At 41.3% G+C, this 23,508-nt stretch overlaps 2 protein-coding genes across 3 annotated transcripts; both read left to right on the top strand.

Moving 5' to 3' along the window:
• The first annotated feature begins 126 nt into the window (after positions 1-126).
• glra4b (glycine receptor, alpha 4b) lies at positions 127-8,823 on the top strand. 2 transcript variants are annotated; one of them, XM_052046676.1, is made up of 10 exons: positions 127-1,269; positions 1,691-1,818; positions 2,505-2,572; positions 3,696-3,919; positions 4,744-4,826; positions 4,903-5,040; positions 5,147-5,361; positions 7,031-7,189; positions 7,695-7,784; positions 7,874-8,823. In XM_052046676.1, the coding sequence occupies exons 1-10, from the start codon at positions 1,211-1,213 to the stop codon at positions 8,138-8,140; spliced, it is 1,431 nt and encodes a 476-aa protein (XP_051902636.1). In that variant the 5' UTR covers positions 127-1,210; the 3' UTR covers positions 8,141-8,823. The 2 variants fall into 2 exon arrangements, with proteins under 2 accessions (XP_051902636.1, XP_051902635.1); XM_052046675.1 differs by having other exon boundaries at positions 7,692-7,784.
• A 1,236-nt stretch (positions 8,824-10,059) lies between these two features.
• Positions 10,060-18,833, top strand: nufip2 (nuclear FMR1 interacting protein 2). Its single transcript, XM_052046670.1, has 4 exons — positions 10,060-10,510; positions 12,008-13,570; positions 13,760-13,792; positions 15,477-18,833. Exons 1-4 carry the CDS (start codon positions 10,360-10,362, stop codon positions 15,527-15,529), a joined length of 1,800 nt encoding a protein of 599 aa, XP_051902630.1. The 5' UTR covers positions 10,060-10,359; the 3' UTR covers positions 15,530-18,833.
• Positions 18,834-23,508: the final 4,675 nt, after the last annotated feature.

The following is a 23,508-nucleotide window of genomic DNA, read 5'->3' as shown; positions in this document are numbered from 1 at the left end:
ATTGGCACTAATGTGAGATGCGTTGACCTCAAGGGATTGTTGTACTCTGTGTGCTCAAGTTCAAGATGGAGCAAAACGGATGTTGGACTCGTGTCTGTTCATAAACAATTAAGTAAGCATGTCGTTTAAGTAAGAATCCAACCGATCTGCTGTGCCGCGACCGTAGACTGAAGCGCCATGGCCTACTTATGTTGTCTGGAGGTAAAAAAACAACAACAACGCTCAAGCATGCAGAAACGGTTTTCTTATTCTCTTTTGAGTTCTCCGTTATTAGTAATGCATCCCTGTTTACTCATCACACGCATTTCTTATTCTATTTGACACTGAAGGCTCCAGAGCCAATTGAGGCAGACTTGCAGCAATAATGGGCCGTCTCTTCGTTTCCTATTCGTTTTACATTATCAAGTGGATGGAGCAATGAACATGAGCTTCCACATTTATATTTACATTTTTTTTCTCCCCCGCGCTCATTCAAAGATGCACCCAGCAAGCCGGAAACATCGGACATCTCTGCTTGAGGTGGAAAAATCTAATATCCACTGCTACCAATAGAAATGTGAGCTGTGCAGCAAACATTGTGCAAAATTCCTTGTAACTGCTTAAAATGTAATACTGGATATTGTCCAAAACAACATCAGCTCCCAAAACTGGACCAAAGGGGTCCAGGAGAACCTTTAAGTTGAAGTATCATTTAAAATGTGTCAAAAAAAGGGCATGTGGATGTTCAGTACAAGTGCTCTAAATTTTATTCTTTGAAGATTTTTGCAGAAAGATGTTAAAATTTAGTTTTGCTCAAAACTTTTTATGCGAAGTATCATGTTTGAAAATGGGTTAATATAGTTGTGGCGACTCGTTCTGTTCCTCAATTTAAATAAATGCATTTACTGTCTCTTTAAATATTCTTGCAGTGGTTCCTTGAACATGTGTATGGCCATTAAAAAAAAAAGAGAGAGAGGGGGAGAAAGCTTGAAGTCATTCCGACAAACACAAGCAGTGTGTGTGGGGGGGAAGTTCCCAGGCTTTCTGAATTATACAGCAGCAGCGTCCTGTAGTTTACACCTGCTGGGGGAGAGGGAAGGAGGAGCTGCTGAGTTCAGACGACGGCTTTTGCTGGAGGAGCAACAACAAGTTCCCAGCATCTGCATTTTTTTCCTCTTTTCAGTTTAATTTTTGCCTCCAGAGTTGGGACTGTTTTTTTTTTGTTTCGAGGATGCAACTGCACGCCTTGTGTTTGCTGTGGGCTCCTTGTGTTTTTTTTCTGCAAGGCAGGTACTGTAACATTATTTTATTACATCACATCCTGAACGCAGAAGTAAGCTTGTTGATGGCAGTTTTAGAGAAAGACGAGCTTCCGTACACCCTTACAAAAATTAAGTCAATTATATGTGACTCGCTGAATACAGTGATAGTTCCTTCTTGATTAAATCAGAGACGAGGCCATCTTCACGGGATAAGAGAGTCAGACAGAGCATAGTTAAAGTACGAGCGTGCACTCAATATAGATTTAAGTCTCAATTCTGTTTTTGCACGACAACAATTAAAAAGCAAATGAATATTAGTGTAAATATGAAAAGCATCATACTGTATTTGAAGGCAGAATGAGAATTATCGCAACCCGAAAATGTTGCCGCCTTGAAAATAAAACATGCACGTGGTGCCAAATGTGTCAATGCCTGTCGTCGCCCTGCAGGTCAGTCCTGTGTAAGGACATGAAGTTACCCGGCGGTGCATCCAGACCCCCCTCGCCATCTGACTTTCTGGACAAGCTGATGGGTCGCACATCTGGCTACGACGCTCGCATCCGACCCAACTTCAAAGGTAACGCCGGATGCGCTGGGAGTTACCTCCCTGTCGTGACAGGTGTGAGGAAGCTTTGCCGCTCAATTTGTCTGACAATGTGGGCGTTGACGCGGCACAAATCCCTGACAGATGGGTCAAGGGGGACCAGAGATGCTGCAGGCTGGGATGCTTCCCACACGAGCCCGATGTGTTTTTTTTACAATTTTTTGTCACTATTACTGTTGACCCACACCCTTGGGTTGTGATATTTTTACACATCCTTCAGATCCTTTTAATTTGAAAAGCACAGCAGTGCCTGTGTTGTTACCCCACAGGCCCATTTAAGTCCAATCCTGATCTGGAGCTCTGAATGAAGCCAGAAGATTCTCTCTGACACACTTTACCCCACACAAGTCTCCAGGGTTGATTTTCATATATATTTCATATCATATTTGATACCTCTCTCCACTCTGTCGTCAGTGCATGCTGAGCAAAATCCCAGCTGATTATCTATAAATACCGTACACTAATGTTACGAAAGGAGAATCAATAAATTATCGCCTCTAGGGAAGTGAGGCACTTAAATGTTTCATGTTTAGTGGTCAACATATGGGCTACGCGAATGATAGAATTCCTGGATGGATCTGTTTATTAAATGCGTTGTCATATTCGAGAAATAAGGCAGTGTTTGTGACCACGTTGTGTAACATTGCGCAACCTTTTAGGACCTCCCGTGAACGTCACCTGCAACATCTTCATCAACAGCTTCGGCTCCATCACTGAAACCACCATGGTGAGTTTCCAACACTATCTTCCCGAGCATAAGAACATCTGCATGATTCGATGCAAGTGCTGTATCGCTATTTCTGCCTAAAAAAAATGTTCCATTTTGATTGACACTATGGAGCAGTCTTTGTTTCACAATGTTTTCTTGTAGTTGTAGTTTCCCGTTGTGTGTCGTTTCCCTGCACTAGTTTGACTTTCTAATTTCCAAATTATGCATTTGTGAATTTGTCTATTCAGTAGTCGCCTAAAATAGTATTGCTTTTGCTTTTTTTACAAGTATGTATTTATTTATTTTTTTAACCTGGTGTGTCATTTTCACTATTTTGGTCAATTTCACTTCGCATCTGTTACGCTCATATAGCTTGGGTTCACTGGAATTTTCTTTTCCCTATTTAACGACAGTATAAGAATGCGACTTAATATTTGATTGCAGTTTAAAATACATACATAAATATTAACATAGTAATTAAAACATGATTGTGTAATAGTCATGTTTTAATTACTATGGGGGAGGGGGGTTATTTTTTTGAACAACAATACTTCAATACATAATAAACGTTCATATATCAATTCATGAATATTCTTTGACTGGAAACACCATCAATCAAATGTAAAATCTCAAATGGAGTTTCCATATCAAGGTTTTTAAAATGGCTCCCAAAAAAGAACCCTCCCTTATTTATGAGGCCTGAACACTTTCTGAGGCATTTTATTTATTCACATTTAGAGATAGTGAGACTCATGTATTTTCTAAAATACTTAAAAGGCGGCCTTGTTAAATATTAATTGCCATAATTGAAAGTGGAGTTTGCTGCTGTTTTAAATGATGAGCACACAAGCCTGTAAGTGTCTGGATTTTTGACAACCTTTTCATTTTGGCCTTACATACTCACCTGTTTATAGACGGCAGAATGACTTGTTTCTAAATGCATATTCATTTATTTTTTAGTCACACTCTGGAGTGTTGTGAGTCACGCCTGGATGACTGATAGGCCGCACATATGTGTTTTTTATTTGTATGTCCAACATTGCAATGCAAATAATGTGGGCCATCTTCAGGCTGCTTTAAAAAAAATCACTATTTGATTATAATTGTTATCCAAAGCTCTAACGTATCAAAATGATTGCAGGATTACCGGCTAAACGTATTTCTGCGCCAGCAGTGGAATGACCCTCGACTGGCATACAGAGAGTACCCGGATGACTCGCTGGACCTTGACCCGTCCATGTTGGACTCCATTTGGAAGCCCGATTTGTTCTTTGCGAATGAAAAGGGAGCGAACTTCCATGATGTCACCACTGACAATACACTGCTCCGAATATTCCAGAATGGAAATGTCCTCTACAGCATCAGGTAATCTACATCACATTCTGCATCTGACTAACAAATGACATTTCCTATTGTACTTTGTAAGTTAACTGTGTTTTACATATAATACATACATGATTTTTAGATCAGTGAAGTTAAATTGGAGACCTGATAGTCTCTCATTGAATTTTATGTGCTCGTTTGGAATCACTGAGATAAGTAGTATCGAAAATGGACAAATGGATGGATGGATAATGCCTCTTGGACAGCGTCAATAAAAAATGGACTTTTTAAAAAAAATTCAGCTCTCATACTGGATTAGATTACATTTCTCAAGAATGGGGGAAAATTCATAAATCTTTATCCATGAATATATGCACTTCTACAACAGCTGGTTTTAATATCTGGCCTCATATTTTTTTCCACTCCAGTTCAGCTGAGTTGTAATTGGTGTCCGGGTAATCCTCTGAACATGTTCATGGTAAACAATAACTGCAGGCTACATACATTCCCGCCGCTAGAGTGACACCAAAGCAGCGTGGCGTAATAATCAGGAAACACAGTATAAGTAGATGGTAAGAAATATGAAGCCTTGATTACATTTCGACAAACATATATAATGTAGCAAATGCAGCTGAAAATCTGGTGACAACAAAATAAATAAATACAGGGACTACTGTACAATCCACCTGTCTGCAGTTTGCCAGTTGGTACTACTTTAAAATAATAGTAACCTTAAAAAAATACTATCATGGGCCACTGTCCTTCATGATGAATTAATTGCCACTGGTACTGTAAGGCCATTGCTCAGACCTAAAAAATAAAAAATGAATGATTCAAAGGCGGAGTGTGCCATCTTTGTCCTCCAGGCTGACATTAACCCTCTCGTGCCCCATGGATCTAAAGAACTTCCCCATGGACAGCCAGACGTGTATCATGCAGCTGGAGAGCTGTGAGTGACTCATTTAAAAGCCGGGCCGACGGCATCGCGTTGAATTCCGCAAAACAAGCTTCTTTCTCTCGTCTAGTTGGCTACACCATGAATGATCTCATCTTTGAATGGCTGGACGTGGGCGCTGTGCAGGTGGCCGACGACCTGGTGCTCCCTCAGTTTGTGTTAAAAGAGGAGCAAGGCCTCGGCTATTGTACCAAGCATTACAACACAGGTAAAACAACATATAGGACGACTCCCATCCAGCACCTTTGAAGGCCTGTGTCACTCTACTTCTAATGAGCCCGTTAGTTGGTACCTGTATCTCCTCCTGTGGTTAGGTAAATTCACCTGCATTGAGGTCAAATTCTACCTGGAGCGCCAGATGGGCTACTACTTGATCCAGATGTACATCCCGAGTTTGCTCACCGTCATCCTTTCCTGGGTGTCCTTCTGGATCAACATGGATGCGGCTCCAGCCAGGGTAGGCCTGGGCATCACCACGGTGCTCACCATGACGACGCAGAGCTCCGGCTCCAGAGCGTCCCTGCCAAAGGTTGGACTCCTTTGCTTTGTGGCCCGTAGTCCCAAGGAACCATATTTGATTTGATGTGCCTAGCAGTTTCAGCTTCTCACTAATAAGTGAGGAGCTATTACTGTATTGGCTCGAATATAAGACGGCCCTGATTATAAGATACAAGTTTGAAAAAAGACTTTTTGAACACCAAATTAATTTTTATACAGAAAATAATTACAGTACATCTGAAACAAATTATTATAACAATATATTTGAGAGAAAAAGCATGTGATTTTGCCTCATTCAAATCTTAATATCTGAACATTTAAATATGTAAACTAAAGTGCAATCGCATTCGTAAATGAATGGCTTGTGGTTTTGAAATGTAAATTACATCATAACTTCTCCTCAGCTGCCGGTTAACCTGGCCGATGTTCGACCCACTTTTCTCCAGATTGTCGCTATATTTCTCCATTTTCTGTTATCTCTTCTATAACTTTCTTCTCTTTTCTTTTTTTATTTTTCTTCTTCGTGCTACCGCTATTTTCATTTTTATTCTTCGTGACAGTGGTTCGCTTTGGCCTGGGGAGTCAAGTTCAACATTCACTTCAATGGTATCTGGCGCCATCTAGCGTCGTAAATGGGTATAATTTCTAGACCCCGAATATCAGACGACCCCCACCTTTTCAGTCTTATTTCAAAGCAAAAAACACCGTCTTATATTCGGGCCAATACGGTACTTGTAGTGTGAAAATAGTAAAGACAGTTACCTTCCCTAAAGTGAGCGTACCACAGTCAAGTCAGGATATGTGCTGTGGCATTTTGCGCAGGCGACATGTCAGAACGTGGTGTTCAAGTATAAATCAACAATGTGGCAAGAGGAAAATGACTTGCTTCTTCTACACCCATTAGCTCAGTGTCATATGGACTCTTTGGATTAATGTGTCATGTCACTATGTCACTAAAGCATGCGCTATATCGTCGTTTCCTCAAGCGAGATGATACATGTGTGTTTACTTGGGAAAGCTCCGTCCTAAATGAAATGCCTGCGAGGTGCCAGTGGTAGCCATGATGCGAGCTGCTTGGATTCCTCTTAAGCTTGAGGAAACATGGGGCCCTGTCCCATAATTCCTTGCGCCCTTCGATTCAATTACAGTATTTATTTCACACTCAGCTAAAAGGTGTAAAATACTCCCACAGTGACAATACAGAAACTTATAAATGTGGATGTAAAATAACATGACGCAATAATAATAATAACCACAAATAAATAAATAATAATAATTTTTAAAAACACATTCACTCGAGAAAAAGGATAGCTGTCAATCTAAAATAAGGACAAGTGCTTTTACGTAAAATTTCACTAAGTGTTATAAAATTCAGCCTGCTGTTGCTGCTGCTGCAAAAAAAACCATAATAATAATATGGAACTCCTTTCATTTAACGCGACCACAGATGAGAGAATAGAGGTGCACGCAAAAAGCATCGAATCTAAAACTCATCTGTTTGAAAAAAAATAAAAAGACTTGAATTTTGTTAACTTTTGTAGATAAATTCTATGCGCTGCATAATAGTGTAAGACATCTTATAAAGTGAATTTTTATGTGTTGAATTAATTTTTATTGCAGGAAATGAAAGTGAACATTTGTATGATGTACTAGTGTGTAGCTCGTTTTGGTCCCGTAGTGAGAAATTTCTGTTTTTGCAGGTGTCCTATGTGAAAGCCATTGACATCTGGATGGCGGTGTGCCTCCTCTTTGTGTTCGCCGCGCTCTTGGAGTACGCAGCCGTTAATTTTGTTTCCCGGCAGCACAAGGAGTTCTTCAGACTTAGGAAGAAGCTCAGAGAGCAAGAGCGGCAACGGACTGTGAGTGCAAGCCACCCACTCAGGCGCCCTAGGGCAGCTGTCACCTGCAATTCCCTCTGCCCGGCGATGCACGGGCTCCACATCTCAGCTGCATGTTGCGCGGCCGACAGCGTTGACCTGTAATTAATTCAAGCCGTCACCCTTTTCCACTCTCGGCTGTGCACACCTTAACATCTTGCTAGCTTACATTGACTCTCATGAGGAAAAAAAAAGGGTGACAGAATGTGCTTTGGTCCTCTTGAATGAAAAGCATTCCTTGAGAGAAGCAGCACTGTGAGACCAAAAACACGATTCATGACAGTGTTCAATATTTAGATCACAATCCTCAAAGCATTTGCATGAGTCATTTGCATTTATTTGTCAGGATGACAACGCAACACTTCTGATTACTTTTGCTTCACGACTCTGCTAATGGACACAAATATACAGTTGGATGATTCCATGAACACTATGTGTTTCTCTCTCTCTCTCTCTCGCTCTCTCTCTCTCTCTCTTCCATTAGCAGGGAAGTGGAGAGAGTAAGACGAAAGGCAACATGTCAGGCAATGACGCGGCTCACGGGAGCGCAGGGCAACGGTGCAGTGCCTGCGCTCGGGTACGTGCCGCCGCCTGCTTCGCTTGAAAACAACAAGCTGCAAAGAAAACACAACACACAATTCTCCAAGTCAGTCTTTTGTCTTTCAGGAGGAGGAGCTAGCACACCAGGGTTTACTCTTCCACACTTTTGGTCTTGGACTTGCCAGTGCTCCAGAAATGGATGCAACTCCGGTCTTTGCCGACCTACCTCCTGGCTTGGGCTACTATGACATAAGGCGGCGCTTTGTAGACCGAGCCAAGAAGATTGACACCATCTCTCGCGCCGTATTCCCCATGAGCTTCCTTATGTTTAATGTCCTCTACTGGCTCACGTACAAGGTCCTACGGCATGAAGACGTCCAATTAAAACTCTGAGCTCACAAGAAGGACACTGGACGGTGTCACTCAAGCATTAACAGGCCTCAGCTGACCCGTGCAATGTGTAGTGACTGCATGTCAGCTGCTGTTAACATACTCCACCACTAAGGTCCTTTTAATTAATTATTATGATTATTTATACTTTGAATCCTCGACTTCAAAAGAAATACACTTTTTGTTTGCACTCATGAGCAAACCGCATACTGTATAGCACACATTGGTTAGCACCTCGAGTACAATCAAGTCATTTTCTAGGGTTCCTTTTCTTAACTTCACCAGCATTTGGACTGCTGCATACTTGTGATTCCTAATTCTCAGGCTGTTGCGTCATTTTTACATCCCACTGACCGCTTTGCAGTGCAGCAGCACAATCTAATGAATCACAATTTCTGCTCTTATCATACATTTGAATCTAAGTTTTCTTTCAAATTACAAAGATTTATTGTATACAGAACATTTGTATTATTATCATATTATTTGTATTTGCAATAAAATGCTCTCGGCCATACACCTCACTACAATTTGTACATAGTACAATTTGTGTATATGTGATAAATTAAGAGTGATTTAATTTCAATTTTACAGTAATTTATTTTTGTTATTGTAGTTCACACAGCTTAACACTTCACTGCATCAAACAAAGAGTTGTTTCTAATATTTGAAGTATAATTATTGTTATACATTTATTGGATTAGAAACAGCCCTCGGGAAGATTAGGTACAGCAAACAGTATAAACTACCAGCATAATTTCAAACATTAATAAAGTAATACTTTTCTGACAGATGTTGATAGTAACACAGCAGGCTTTTCAACTCTGCTGAAAACAACAGAGGAAATGTTTTATTTCGTCATACAGTTCGCTCATCTCACAATGTCTTCGCCCCCCCCGCCCCCATCCCTAATGGGAGCGGTTCATATTGTTTTGTAATGTATTTCAATAAATGCCATTCTGTCGAGACCTAATGACTTATTTATTATTTGTCCGTCTATTGCTTATATGCGTTCCTGTCAAGTTTCATAAAGATAGATGATAAATCTTTTTTTCTAGTTTTTTTGGAGTTTATATATTGGAGCCTCTTTGCCTGTATGACCAGAAGATGACACTGTTGTTCCTACTATTATTTATTGTGCACGTTCAAAGATGCATTTACATGTTAGAACTTTAGTGAACGAACCAGTGAAAATGTCCTAAATTGGCTGATTCATGGCACACTCTAAATTGTCCCGAGGTCTGATTGTGAGCGCGTATGGTTATTCGTCTTTCTGTGCCCCGCGATTAGCTGGCAACAAGTTCAGAGTGTACTCCACCTCCTGCCCAAAGACATCTGAGATTGGCACATCCAGTACACCCGCGACCGTCGTTGCGCATAAACAGAAAATGGATGGATGGGTCACGGGTGTGCTGGAACCGATCCCAGCTGTTTTCGGGCAGTAGGCGGGGTACACCCTGAACTGGTTGCCAGCCAATCGCAGTTTTCAACTCTTAGTTAATCTAATCTAATGATTTTTGTCTTCTCGGTGCAAGAAGGGAAACTATTTTTCCAAGGTATCATAATATTTGATATAACTGTTGGTTAAAATTTTTCATTTCAGAGTCTGTATTATTTTCCTGTAAAAGACGAATTCTACTTTTATTCATTCATTCATCTTCCGAACCGCTTCATCCTCACTAGGGTCGTGGGGTTCTACTTTTATCGTTTTTATTTTATTTTATTTATTTTTTTTGGGGGGGGCGAGGGGGTTAAACACAATTATATGTTTGTATATTTATAGAAAGTGTGAGTACTTTTGCCACCTCTGTTAATAAAAGATGGCCATGTATAGACTGTAGTTTCATTCTGTGAAAAAAGTGGGGCTGTCGTACTCTACCGGGACCCTCCACGAAACGTGTTGGGAGACGTGGCAGCGCCTCCGGTCTAATGATTTGAGTTCAAATTGCAACTCCACCCGACATAAATAATATCACCGCTGGATTCTCTTCAAATTCCCAAAGTGTCTTCAAACATGCGATAATGTCTGCTGTATAATTAACTCGACGTGGACTCTTGTAAGGGCGACAAACCATTTTTAGACGTTTACTGCTGACGTTTACAGTCTTCAAATAGCTTCCGTTTCGCTCTGGCAGTGATTGGACTGGTCTGCACTTTTTTGTCTCCCTTACCACCGGCGAGCTAGCGTAAGCGCCCGTTGAACAAGTTGCACATTCTCCACTTCAATGGAGGCGCAGCCCAAAGATCGGGCACGGGACAGTCGAAATCAGAACCGCGGAGACGACGCCAGCCCTCCTCGGTGGACCTCTTGCCTAAAACATGATCAGAGCCACTTCCACCAGCGACAGCATCAGGAAACGAACGCGAAGAAAACAGGTTTGGACATCCGTAAAAGTTAGCTAGCACTCGCTAGCTTTAGTCAGCTAATGTCAACTAGCCACTACCGGGCGCGTCCTAAACAGCATTCGAGCAAACGTGATTTAAAAGTTAACCTACGCTTCTCGTTTTACGGTACAATATTACGCGTCATATGTGAAGGGTGGCTTATTGATTAAAACCACACACACACAAAATCAGCCACAATCTCTGAAGACGTTGTTGGATGTCTAGCTCACTGGCTAGCTGACATTGCGTGACAGTTGTGGCTGGCGGTGGTTTGACATGTCTGGAATTGACCTTGTGCGCCGTTCCCCTCACCCACTTTTCCCCCCACAGTACACGGAGAGCCTTCGAGGTTCTCAAGCTATTAACCTTTATTTACATGCTAAGAAGAGCGGCCGCCGTGGTCTGTAATGGAGTTCATTTCAGCACGCTTGTGCTGTCGTCCAGTTTAGGGAAAGGAGCCGGCTCCACTGGAATGTTCGGAACTGCCATTTCCTGTCGGCCATGTTAGGGCACAAATGACAGGCTAATGCTCGAGTTAGCCGCGTAGTAAAGTTATTTTTTAATACTGCAACGACATACTCCCACCGTGATATATTTGAGTATCTATTTTACTTTTCGGTTCTGTTTAGTTTAGGGGGGCAGGCAATGACTCGTTTAGGCCTGGTTATAAGCCGACCTGCTAGCTAGTTGATGTGAGCTCGTGGTAAGCAGCTTTGACAGGCCTGTTGCAGTCGCCGAGAAACTCACTTAATAGTTGTAGATCAAAGTACACGTTTAAAAGTGTCGTACGCATTTCACGTCACTATATATTTGTATGTCAACTCTGCTTTGAACGCTAAGTCATTAGTTGGTCTTAAGCAGCTTATATAGTACTACTTGGCTAGGCTAGATATGGGTTTTAATTATGTTTTGAATCGCATCTTTTACACCGGCTAAACACACATTTAAAAGAAATGATATATTCAGGCCGCTTTGAAGAATCCGTTTGACAGATGTGTTCTGCTGCATATCAGATTGCTGTAATGCAACACACACACTGAGCTCATCCTCAGATGTGTCAGTCATGTATTTTTGGGTGAAGGTTCATGTTTAAGCCAGCAGTGGCATGAGTTGGCCTTCTGTTGTCGAGTTGAAGCCATGATGACAGCAGCAGTGTTTGTGAACTTTGACCTCTGCTGCAGGCAATAATGGAAAGGTTGGCTTTTGAAAGAGCAGATCACCAAAGTGCTCTTTGATGGCTTTGTTGTTCTGTGCAGTTAGAATGGATTTCATATTGACATCCTGTGTTTTTGCATGTTGTTCCAGGTCAAAGGTAAGAAAAAAAGGAACTAGTGACAAATTTAGATGAGTGGGCAAGTTCAAAGTGATGAACATCAAAATCGAGGGTGCGGCATTTCTCTTCATTGTACTATAAAATACCTGAAAAAGCATTTGACATAAACCTCTAGATTCATTTTATGAACAAGTTTATTTCTGTCTCACTTCCAGGCAACAAAAAAGTAATCAGTGGCGAAGAAGAGGTGGAGAAGGGTACGCGTTTGTTTGCTGCTGTTGGTATGACACATCCTCCCAACAGCAATGGAAACAGACACACAAGTAACACAAATGTGAAGCAGAAGTCAATGCAACGGCTGCACTCAACAGCTCCAAAAGCGAACATGAAAGGACCAGACTACAAAAAGATTGTGGACCTTAAAAATGATAAGGTTGTTGACTCGAGTTATCACGAGGATAAGAAAGACTGTATGGTGCTACAAAATGGTGTCACACACTGCGGAGTGATTATAAATGGCTACTCGAGCAAGGACAATGATGGCAGCGGATCCGAGGGTGGCTATACCACACCAAAGAAACGCAAGGCCAGATGTAACAACCTGAAGAACACTGACAATGCAATGAGAGAAAATGACATGCAGCAGGGAAACACTACACAGGAGCCTGCGACTTTTCATATTGAGGCGACCGAGAAGGGAGAGACTTGTCGACTTGACTGCTTGAAAGCCACACATAAAGGGGAGACTCAGTCAGCGCCAAGACGGACTGCGGTCTCTGAGGCCTCAGTGGGGGAACTTCAGAGGAAGAACTCTGATGGGAAAGCTGTTGGTAAAAAGATTGAGGAGCGGCACAAAGCCAAGGTTCGCTCACCTTCAAAAGAGGACTCGTGGACTTTGTTCAAGCCCCCTCCGGTGTTTCCCGTGGACAATAGCAGTGCTAAAATAGTTCCCAAGATCAGTTATGCAAGTAAAGTCAAAGAGAACCTCAACAAAGTAGCTCAAGGTGGAGCAGAAGCTCTGCCTCCAACTGTAAGACTCTCACAGGTCCCAATGTCTGCTATGAAAACCATCACGTCAGCTAGCTTTACTAACGGCTCTGTTTCTGCTAGTGGAAACGGCTGCCCATCAGTGGGTACTTTCTTTGCTCCTGCTGCTCCAGGAAGTGGCGACAATGTAGCATCTCTGTTTGAAAGTAATCGTAGCTCTACAAATAGCCCCATTGAAGAAGAGGTGTATGAACTGAGAAAGTGTTCCCTCTTAATTTACCCTTTAAATATGCAACCCGCGCTCCCCAGTGCCCGTCACGTCACCCCGCCGGCTGCTCAGACAAATCAGAAAGCCTTGGGAGAAATCTTCCACAATAAATGGGGGCTTTCGTTCATTAATGAGCCCAACTTGGGGCCAGAAGGGGGTAGCGGGCCGGCGCTGGCAGAGGACAACCCATCTGTGGGCCAGTGTCAGACCAAAGCTGGCCAGCCGTGCTTTGAGGATGGCCCCTTCTTCTTGGAGCCTGGCACTTTGGCTCAAGATGAGGTGAAAAGGACTGCAATTATTTCGCCAGCTTCTTCTCATCGTTGTGTCCCGGCCAAGGAGGAGAACGGAGAAAAGACGGGCGTAGATTCTCCCTGTAAGGACAATGGTGCTAAGCCTGTACTGGGCCAGACAACCACGGTGTTGTTTGGCGAGTCTAAAGAACAAGCCTTGTCTAAAGATGTCTGCAGGAGGCGGAGCTGGGGGTCCTTCGACGTCAAAGCTGCTGTCACTTATCACACTAAAGGTATAAGACTCAAATGATTTGTGTAATCGTAAAGTGCTAGTTTGCAGTGAAATTGTCTGTGTCTAAGCTTAGCAAACACCTGTCAGCTTTCAAGAGCTTTTTCTGCTTAATCGAACTGATAAACTTGGTATTAAGTATGCCTCACGCCTGTTAACATTCACTTACGTTTTTTTTTTTCTTTCTCCACAGAAATGGAATACATTTTCAGCTTGCAAAAACAATGTAAGTGACATTTTTGAGCGTTTGTCAGTGGTTTTGTCAGGGAAAGAAATCTGAAGCGTCAAAAAAAAAAAATCCATAGCGACAGAGACCAAAACGATTTCCTGAAAATGATGAACATTTTACATCTAGGACCAAGGGTGAACAATATTGACTAAAGTATTGAGCTGAACCCTTCTTATAGATTGGATTCATACTGCATTCAGAATCTTTTGCTCTCTGATTCATGGCAAAGTAAATAGAAAAAAAGACTGCATGAAATGGAATATCGTCAGATTGGAATCGGGGCGCTTCCAAACGTGAATATAAATCCAATTCATATTTGATAAGTGCCAGCGCGAGCTAAGGCTCAACACAGTGTCTCATATCTTGTTAGTGTGAGCTTGTTTGTTTATTTTGTTTGTTTATTGAGCATACATAGTACACACAATAACGGGTTGACAAAGGTCAAACAAAAATTATGAAAGGAAAATTAGAAACTAGTTAAAAGAAAACACACATCATCACAGTTGTACGCTCAAAGGAGTAGGAAGAAGTAAATAACTTATCTAGTCCTACCCCTTATTATGTAGCTGAATTGATCATTTTTCAAAACGAAGAAGAAATGAAAAATCTACATATCATAAAATACTTTTACCCTTGTGTAAACTATACTATTCTATTTATACACTTTTTGGTTTGTGTATATATCTAGTTATTCTTTGTTTTGTATTTAAATTTTCTGATATTCATTATAATTAGCATTTCTTGAATACAATTGTTAAGTTGATCAAAATCCAAAACAAGAACAGTTATATTACTATATTTTATAAGTACGGTATATATCAAATTTATCTATTTAAATTCTGATTCATGTAGTTTTTTTTGTACTAATCTTTTGAATTTGTTTTTGAACTCCTCCGACGATTTGCTCATTTTCAGGTCCGTTTCAAGCTTATTCCATAGATTGACACCTATTACTGATACCCACATTTGTGATGTCAATGAAACCATACTGATTGTTCAAACAAACAAAAACATCTGTTGTCAGTATAAATTGAATTTAAGCATCGACAATAAGTTATACATGATATACATCAGAGGTGTGTTAATCATCAAACAAGGAATATAGTTTCACTGGAGTAATTTGAATAATAATAATTTGAATAATTTGGAATCATTTTCATTTTAGCCAAAGGTGGCAAGTGTCAGAAGCCTAACTAATGATAAATACACATAGCTTGCTACTGATGAATCCAGTGAGGATGAATGCGCTTGTTAATTTAAAAAAATATAGACACATAAGTTTGCATGAGGGGCTGTACCATAAAATGTGGAAAAAGGCAAAGCGCCGTGAATGCCTTGCAAATACGTTGGAGACCAGTGAAGTGCTCAGCACTGCTGTAGGGTAGTCTAATGCAGCGGTCACCACCTCCTGTCCTCGAAGGGCCCCTATTACGTATCTGCCAGGTGTTTCCCCTCGTATGATCAGCAATCTCCGCGGAATCCCTGTAACTATCCTGATCATTTGAATCATGTGGATCGGACAAGGGAAACATCTGAAACGTCGACAATCCGAGCCATGATGGGGGCTCTCAAGGACCGGAGTTGGTGTCCCCTGGAAATGTGCCATCATGACTCGGATTGTCGACCTCATTGAGATGGACATATTCTGAGGCTTGTTTTTCCTGCCACATTCCTTCTTCAGATCCAAATCGAGTGTTGATTTATGCCGAGACCAAGGATGGACCCCACCAGTGAGGTAGACAGACGTCCGCAGTGCTTGGGTCTCTTCTGGGTGCTGTGGTTCCCCTCCTTGGCAACCCTCACCGGTGCAGGAGTGGAAGAAAGTGGACAACTGTGAAAAGACTTGCTCATTTTAGCACGGCAACACCTTCTTTGAGGGCGTCGGACGAATACGATACAATTAAGGAGACGGATCGGGGCCTCTACAATACAACGAGCGAACTGTGACCAATGTGGCCGATGACGGCCACAAAAAGGTGGTGTCCTTAGCTGAGCTGAAGCTCCTAAAAGCCTTTATCGCGGTAGGCCCGGGGCGGCCATCCGTCAAAACTGCCGAAACGCCACTGAGGCTTTCACACAAGTTGTACATAAACGAAACACAGCGAGCGACTGGAGAACACTTTTTGAAACGAATGCCTTCACGTGGCTCAGTTGTGTCAAACTGTACACATTAGTAAATGGAAGGGCCGGAATCTTTGTCTTAAAAATCTACAGGGCAACTCGCAACCCGCATTGTAGTGGTTCACCTAATGTGAGCATCATCTTATTCTTGACTGTGACCCGGCTCTCATCACCCTGTCGTCGGCGTGCTACGGGTGGCAACGCCTTCTCAACCAAAATGCCAAGTTTCCATGTCAGGTTCAGTTCAAATGTTTAGGATTGTTGCTTCCATGACTCAGTATTTTATTGATTTTATTTTGTCGATGGCGGGGTGAGCTGAAGTAACGCGTCACATTCTCGAACTTTACCCACAACCCCCTTTTATAAATGTTTTTTTTTTTGGTGCGTCCTGCATGTTTACTGGTGGAATTCATCTACAAGGGTTGCAAAGACGCCTTCTATTAAGCTGTTCTTGAAATGTGACAAGGGGTCGTCGGTCATGTTTTGATGCCATTGGCGAATACGTGTGCACGTTGCAAGATGGCCGACCTGGAGTGGTCTCAGTCGAGCTTCGCCTTGTTGATGTGTTGAAAGCTCCGATTAAGTCTAGGAAGCCCAAATTTGCCCGCCTTGATGTCACATTCATCACCTTCTCCAAATCAGTATTGAACACAACAAAATTCATTTAACTTGTGGATTATTAGCACTTTATGTAAACTAATTACTTTGTTGTTAGCTACTAGAGGTCTATTGACACAACTCCTCCCTAAAAGAATGGCTATGGGCTGTTACTTCTCGGAACAAACAGAATTGTTAAATGTAACTCAGGTAGTGTTGATAAAGCCATGACTATGTTAACCATTATTATTATTTTTTTAGCCAAAAGACAGCCTGTTGTGATGCCCTCTTAATTTGGAAATGCAGAATGGGAATCTATTAAGTAAATGATTGATGGCATTATGGATGAGCATTTCACTAGCCACTGAATACTAGTTTTTAGTGAAAGCCTTTCTTGTGTCTGGAGTCATGCTGGACTACATTTCGAAAACTGTTTTTAAAGCACGGTTTTTAACTTTTTTTGTTAAACGTATGCTAGTCTGCAAAGTCTAAGCGTTCATTAGCTCCTTGATGATTCTTGATCTCCCAAGCGAGCGAGCATCCACCGGCTCACCGCAATCTGGCTGCCCGTTCTCGAGTACTCTTGTTGTTGCTGTGGCCTGATTAGGCCTCACTGCAGAGGCGGACACAATTTCAATCCCCGCAATTGCAAGTCAACTTGACATTTAACTTTTCAATGTCGTTCAAAAATGCTTTTGTTTTGGCTTCTCCTGAGTGTTGAAATGCTTCCGCGTGTGTGTGTGTGAGAGAGAGAGAGAGAAACAAATAGTATACCACAAAAAGAAATGTATATGTAAGGAAATGCCGGGTTTTCTAGCAAATCTTTTGGGGTGGGTGGATGTTATACTCATTTATGGTGAGCATTAGGTGTCACTATCAGGTTATTGTTGGGCATATTTAGGCTTCTGCGCGTCGAAACAGGGTGATCAAGAATGAGTTAACGTGCTGTTAGTATAGTTTTGCAATGAATACCTTTTATTTTGTGTCAAAATGTTTCTTTAGAAAAGGATGGGAACTAGATTTACTCAGTGTCCTTTGTCCAAGCACTTAAACGAGCAAAAAACAAACTAACAAAACCCCCCACAGGCTTCTTATGTGAAATATCTATTGAGAGATTGCCGCCTGCAAACCAAAAACAGCTTTTTGAAGCAGTGTGTGTGCGTGCGTTTGTGTGTGTGTGTATAATCACGCGTCCGTGTGTGTAGACGTGCACGTGCAAAGTCAGGCCTGATCACGTGGAGTTGAACCCTCCACTTCTCAGGATGTGCAATCACCTCAAGGATGCTGATGCAGGCTTCTACATGACCACAGACAACTTAAGCCTCTCAATTGTTAGCGCCTAGTCAATTGTTCATGTTCTTATATGCAAGTTCCTCATTTCATGTAACTGCACGCCCTGTTAAATGTTCAGGTGCCTGAGTGGAAGATCTTTTACAGCAATTTTGATTGTTTCAAATCTGCTTCCAAGCTTCTCTTGTGCCATTTGTCCCGCCCCCCACCTAATTTTTGCTATGCTGAATTCCTTCTAAGCGACATGGACGCAAGTGAACGCAAAAGAATATTTGACGTGTTTTGTAGATGGAAAATGAAACCATTACGACCGGCTTGTTTGGGTTGTGTGTGAGGGAAAACTAAACTCAGTCAGTGGACTTTGTGCGTTCCATTTTGTCAAGTTCGTGTCTGAAGTAGCACATGGTTAATTTTAACAAATATTATAAAGCGTTTAAAGAAAGTTATTTTCAAGTTCTGAACTAACTTATCAATAGATGCACAAATAGAATGAGATTTAAAAGGAATTTATGACAATGGAAAGCAAGTTGTTTTTTTATGCATTTCACATTGTTTAGTTATTTAAGTCTGATGTGAACAGTTTTTGTTTGTAGCAACAATGTTGATATTTGAAGTCACTCGCAAATTAGATTGGGTTTCTTTAAGTATTTGGGAAAGATGGAAGTACACTGCATCATGTGATAATGTTTTTTCTAATTGGAGCTCACTTTACAGTGCTTTTTCTGAGGAGTGACATGAATTGTAATTGAATTGTCCATCTTCATTCTCAATTTTTGTCTTTTTTTTTCTTGTTGCTCTTATCGTCAAACCCTCCTGAAACACAAGGCAGGAGAATTTTCTCTCAAATGTCTTACACGTTGACATTGAAGTCTTCAACCGAGTCGTCAGTCATGTTTTGTTTTGCATTGAACAGAATGCTTGCCATTTGTTTGCAGCATGAAAATTCCAATGTTATAGAATTGAAAGAAGAACTATAAATCTTATGATGTCACAATTTTAGTTTTCATTAAAATGTTAAATTAAAATATAATGCGTCTTGGTTTTTGTGTGTGTGTGGTTGTTACCTTACTCTGTCAGTCCATAAACTACAAAAATCATCTTAAACAATTTTGGTTACGACGCCCCCCTGTGGAGTGTAGTTGATACTACGCGTAGAAACCAAATATGCAGTTCTGTGACGTCCTCCAGACCTGTGCTCTGTCTGTCCGTTTCTCCGTCTTTGTCTTTCCGTCCACCTGTCTGTCTGTTCATCAGTTTTTGTCCCGCTGTCTGCCTGTCCGACTGTCTGTCTCTGTCCGTACGTCCATCCGTTCGTTCTGTATGTCCGTCCATCTGTCCGTACATCCGTCTGCGACTGTCTATTCCTCCTGTCTATTCGTCCCCTCGCCCACCACCCCGTTCAAATTGTAAAACTGATTTGCCTCATCTCATTTATGATAAGCGTTTAAACTTGTTTCTTGCTCACATTATAACAGAGTGAGCGTCACGTTTGTGCAACCAGGAAATTCGCATGTAGATGAGTGATGTTCATAGAAATAGATTTTTTTTTTCTTTTTGTGGTGTGATATTGTCCTGTACATTGTTGGTGGAATTCAGCTTTGGACCAGTACACGTGGGGTCATTTTGTGTGATGTGGGCCATTGACTGCTTTTCCATAGCTAAAGAACAATAATGAGTTTTATTTCTACTTGCCGAATATCTGTGCCTCCATTCACTGCGCTGATTGCGTTTATAAAATTGTGCATACATCTGTGAATGTGGAGCTAGGGAGCGCACAGCCATTGGACAAACATGAGCAAATAGTTTTGTGTTGTGGTGGGGTGGAAGGCGTGATAAGGCTATTTGTGTGCTGTATGAAACTCGCACACAAACAAACTGAAAATAAAACATGAAACATAAGATATCAGCAGCGGTACAGGGGAAGAAACGATTGCATGACATAGTGTCAATTATTATGTTATTTCGCACCTTAATTAGAGCTCATGGTTGATACCACAGTTGACCTTGAGAGTGTCCTTGCGTGAGAAATGCGGGCGGTTCTCCACTGTGTATGATACACCAGCAGATATTGTGACAAATGACTTGATATCTCACACAAATGACCTTTTATTCGATATGAAGCGACGCAGGCTATAACCAATGGTCGCGTTTTTCTTCTGCGCATGAACGAAGGTCAAATGACTCGTTCTTCTGAGCTGTTTCTTTGAGCAACTTGTTTCATGAAAAACAGTAGCATACTATTGTAATTTATTGTAATGCATTATAATGACTTACAATCTCATTACTGAATGCTATTTCTCCTCATTTAGAGACATGTTAATTAGTTAATTTTGGGGGAAGGCTGGAACAGTTTCATGGCATTTGCTTTTATTTCAATGGTAAAAGATTATTTGAAATACAAGTGGTTTGAGTCACGCAACAAATGAAACTGGTAAAAACAAAAATGGCAACAATGTACTATCCTATGTCATTCTATAGTATATTAAAAAACAATACCTGGAAAGTTTATAACTAAGTGAATCATGTTTTTTTCTGTTTTGCCTCTCGATACCTTTACTCTTCTATAAGATGCAGCATGTGTGTGACTACAGTATTTGCATTGGCACAAGGTCATGTTGTTAATGCACATTTGAGTTGTCATGGACTCTTAAGTGGTTTTTAATCAGCAATTATTAGCGAATGGAGTGGCTGTGCGGGCGGCGGTGAAAGAGTGCCCATCAACGTCATGTCAATTTGCATGGCGGCCTCCAAATTAGAGGTGCATTCTTGGAGGCAGCCGCCACCTGAGTACCTCATCTCCGCACGCACGCACGCACGCACGCACGCACGCACGCGCACACGCACACGCACACGCACACGCGCACACAGGCAAGTAGCCATAGACTCCATTACGCAGCCCTGTCAAAAAAATGTTCCGCTGCCAATGAGGAACAACCATTACAGGGCTGTGTGGGGAGATAATTTAGTGATGCACATAAAATCAAGTGCATTAAATGTTGCTCATTATATTGGAATTCCGACAATGGCGGGCTGGTGTGGATGCTTCCCAGCCATTTTCAAGGTATAAATGAAGCGTGATTATTTAGGGCAGTGTACTGTACAAATAGCTGTCATTTTCACCTATACCTGAAATTGCCAATTAACCATGCTGGTTTCTCTGAGTAGCTTTTAATTATCTTTAATAAATGCTGAGGCATGCGTGTCCTGCAATCATGAATATATATTGCCATGGCATCCTCTGCGTCTCTTTGACACACTCGGGGTGGTGGTGAGGTGGAAGTGGACTGTTTCTCCGTGCCACCTCCACGGATTGTGTCACCATGGTGCCAGGATGCACCCAGCAGCAATTGCGCTGTTTGCCATGAGCGGTGGGTCACGTTCACATGCTACTTTGTAGCCCAGCCCAAGGCAAAAGAAAGCGAAAAGCTCAGGGCCCTCGTGACCACTCCGAGTCCTGTCAGAGCATCAACAGGGTGCCAGTGAGCTGAATCATATCGCAGCTGATTTCGGCTGAGTCAAAGAGAAGGTCCTGAACTGGTTGACAGCCAATGGCAGGGTACAATTTGACAAACAACCATCCACATTCAAATTCAAATTCACTACCCTCTGCTGTGACCGCAAAGCAGCTTTATGGATCTTAGAACAGCCGAGCTGTTGAGTCATGGCAAAAGTAAGTGGACAAGTGGTTAAAATTGCTACTTGCCATCATGGAGACCATGTACAGTAAGGCGTTTTTTGCCGGAAAAATGATCATGTATAGTTCAGCGTTTTTTGCCGAAAAAACCCACCAAAACGAACATGTATAGTAAGGTGTTTTTAGCCGAAAGAAACGACCATGTATATAGTAAGCCGTTTTTAGCCGAAACCCCGCCGACCATGTATAGTTAGAGCGTTTTTAGCCGAAATTTTTAGACGAAAAAATGACCGTGTATAGTATGGCATTTTTAGCTGAAAAAATTACCATGTATAGTAAGGCGTTTTTAGCCGAAAAAAACGACATAGTATAGTAAGGCGTTTTTAGCCGAAAAAAACGACATAGTACAGTAAGGCGTTTTTAGCCCGAAAAAAACGACATAGTATAGTAAGGCGTTTTTAGCTCGAAAAAAACCTACGACATAGTATAGTAAGGCATTTTTAGTTCGGAAAAAAACGACATAGTATAGTAAGGCATTTTTAGCCCAAAAAAACGACATAGTATAGTAAGGCATTTTTAGCTGAAAAAAAACCTACCATGGCTTGTAAGGCGTTTTTAGCCGAAAAAAATAACCATGTATAGCAACGCGTTATTAGCCGATAAAAACGACCATGTATAGTAAGGCATTTTTAGTAGAAATATTTAGCTGAAAAAAACGACCATGTATGGTAAGGCGTATGTAGGCCAGAAAAACGACCATGTATAGTAAGGCACTTTTAGCCGAAAAAAAACGACCATGTATAGAAAGGCGTTTTGAGACGAAAAAAACGACCATGTATATTAAGGCGTTTTTAGGCAAGAAAAACGACCATTTATAGTAAGGTGTTTTTTTAATCGGAAAAAAAACCGACCATGTATACTGTAGTAAGGCGTTTTTAGCTGAAAAAAAATTACCATGTATAGAAAGGCGTTTTTCGCAGAATTTTTTAGCTGAAAAAAACCCGACCATGTATTAAGCCGTTTTTACCCGAAAAAAACGACCATGTATAGTAAGGCGTTTTTAGCAGAAATGTTTTGCTGAAAAAAACAACCTAGTAAGGCGTTTTTAGGCGAAAAAAAGACCATGTATATTGTAAGGCGTTTTTAGCTGAAAAAAACCCCGACCATGTATAGTCAGGCGTTTTCCGCCGAAAAAAAAACGACCATGTATAGAAAGGCGTTCTTAGCCGAAATTTTTAGCCCAAAAAATGACCATGTATCGTAAGGCGTTTTTAGGCGAAAAAAAACCTGACCAGGTAAGTACGTTGTTTTGAGCCAAAAAAACCGACCATGTATAGTATGGCGTTTTTAGCTGAAAAAAAAACAAATGTCGAAAAAAACGACATAGTGTAAGGCGTTTTTAGCCCCCCCAAAAAACGACATAGTATAGTAAGGCGTTTTTAGCCCAAAAAACGACATTGTATAGTAAGGCGTTTTTAGCCCGAAAAAAATCGACATAGTATAGTAAGGCATTTTTAGCTGAAAAAAAACCTACCATGGCTTGTAAGGCGTTTTTAGCCGACATTTTTAGCCGAAAAAAATAACCATGTATAGCAACGCATTATTAGCCGATAAAAACGATCATGTATAGTAAGGCATTTTTAGTAGAAATATTTAGCTGAAAAAAACGACCATGTATGGTAAGGCGTATTTAGGCCAGAAAAACGACCATGTATAGTAAGGCACTTTTAGCCGAAATTTTTAGCCGAAAAAAACCGACCATGTATAGAAAGGCGTTTTTAGGCGAGAAAAACGACCATTTATAGTAAGGTGCTTTTTTTAATCGAAACCCCCCCCCGACCATGTATAGTAAGGCGTTTTTAGCTGAAAAAAAAATCGCCATGTATAGAAAGGCGTTTTTCGCAGAAATTTTTAGCTGAAAAAAAACCCGACGATGTATTAAGGCGTTTTTAGCCGAAAAAAACAACCATGTATAGTAAGGCGTTTTAGCCGTGAAACAAACAATCAAGTATAGTAAGGCGTTTTTAGGCGAAAAAAAAGACCATGTAGATATAGTAAGGCGTTTTTAGCT

This window comes from Hippocampus zosterae, chromosome 16 (genome assembly GCF_025434085.1).
Source record: "Hippocampus zosterae strain Florida chromosome 16, ASM2543408v3, whole genome shotgun sequence".
Taxonomy (NCBI): Eukaryota; Metazoa; Chordata; class Actinopteri; order Syngnathiformes; family Syngnathidae; genus Hippocampus; species Hippocampus zosterae.
Note: the sequence above shows the minus strand (reverse complement) of the source record. Positions and strands in the feature narration are given on the sequence as shown.

Bases quoted from the DNA above. Each gene is read 5' to 3' on its own strand.
- glra4b (XM_052046675.1), top strand. From the start codon at position 1,211: ATGCAACTGCACGCCTTGTGTTTGCTGTGGGCTCCTTGTGTTTTTTTT. The intron at 3,920-4,743 runs GTAATCTACATC...TTTGTCCTCCAG, and splicing joins AATGTCCTCTACAGCATCAG to GCTGACATTAACCCTCTCGT. The intron at 7,190-7,691 runs GTGAGTGCAAGC...CTCTTCCATTAG, and splicing joins AGCAAGAGCGGCAACGGACT to CAGGGAAGTGGAGAGAGTAA.
- nufip2 (XM_052046670.1), top strand. From the start codon at position 10,360: ATGGAGGCGCAGCCCAAAGATCGGGCACGGGACAGTCGAAATCAGAAC. The intron at 10,511-12,007 runs GTTTGGACATCC...TCTCACTTCCAG, and splicing joins AACGAACGCGAAGAAAACAG to GCAACAAAAAAGTAATCAGT. The intron at 13,793-15,476 runs GTAAGTGACATT...TTCCTTCTTCAG, and splicing joins TTTCAGCTTGCAAAAACAAT to ATCCAAATCGAGTGTTGATT.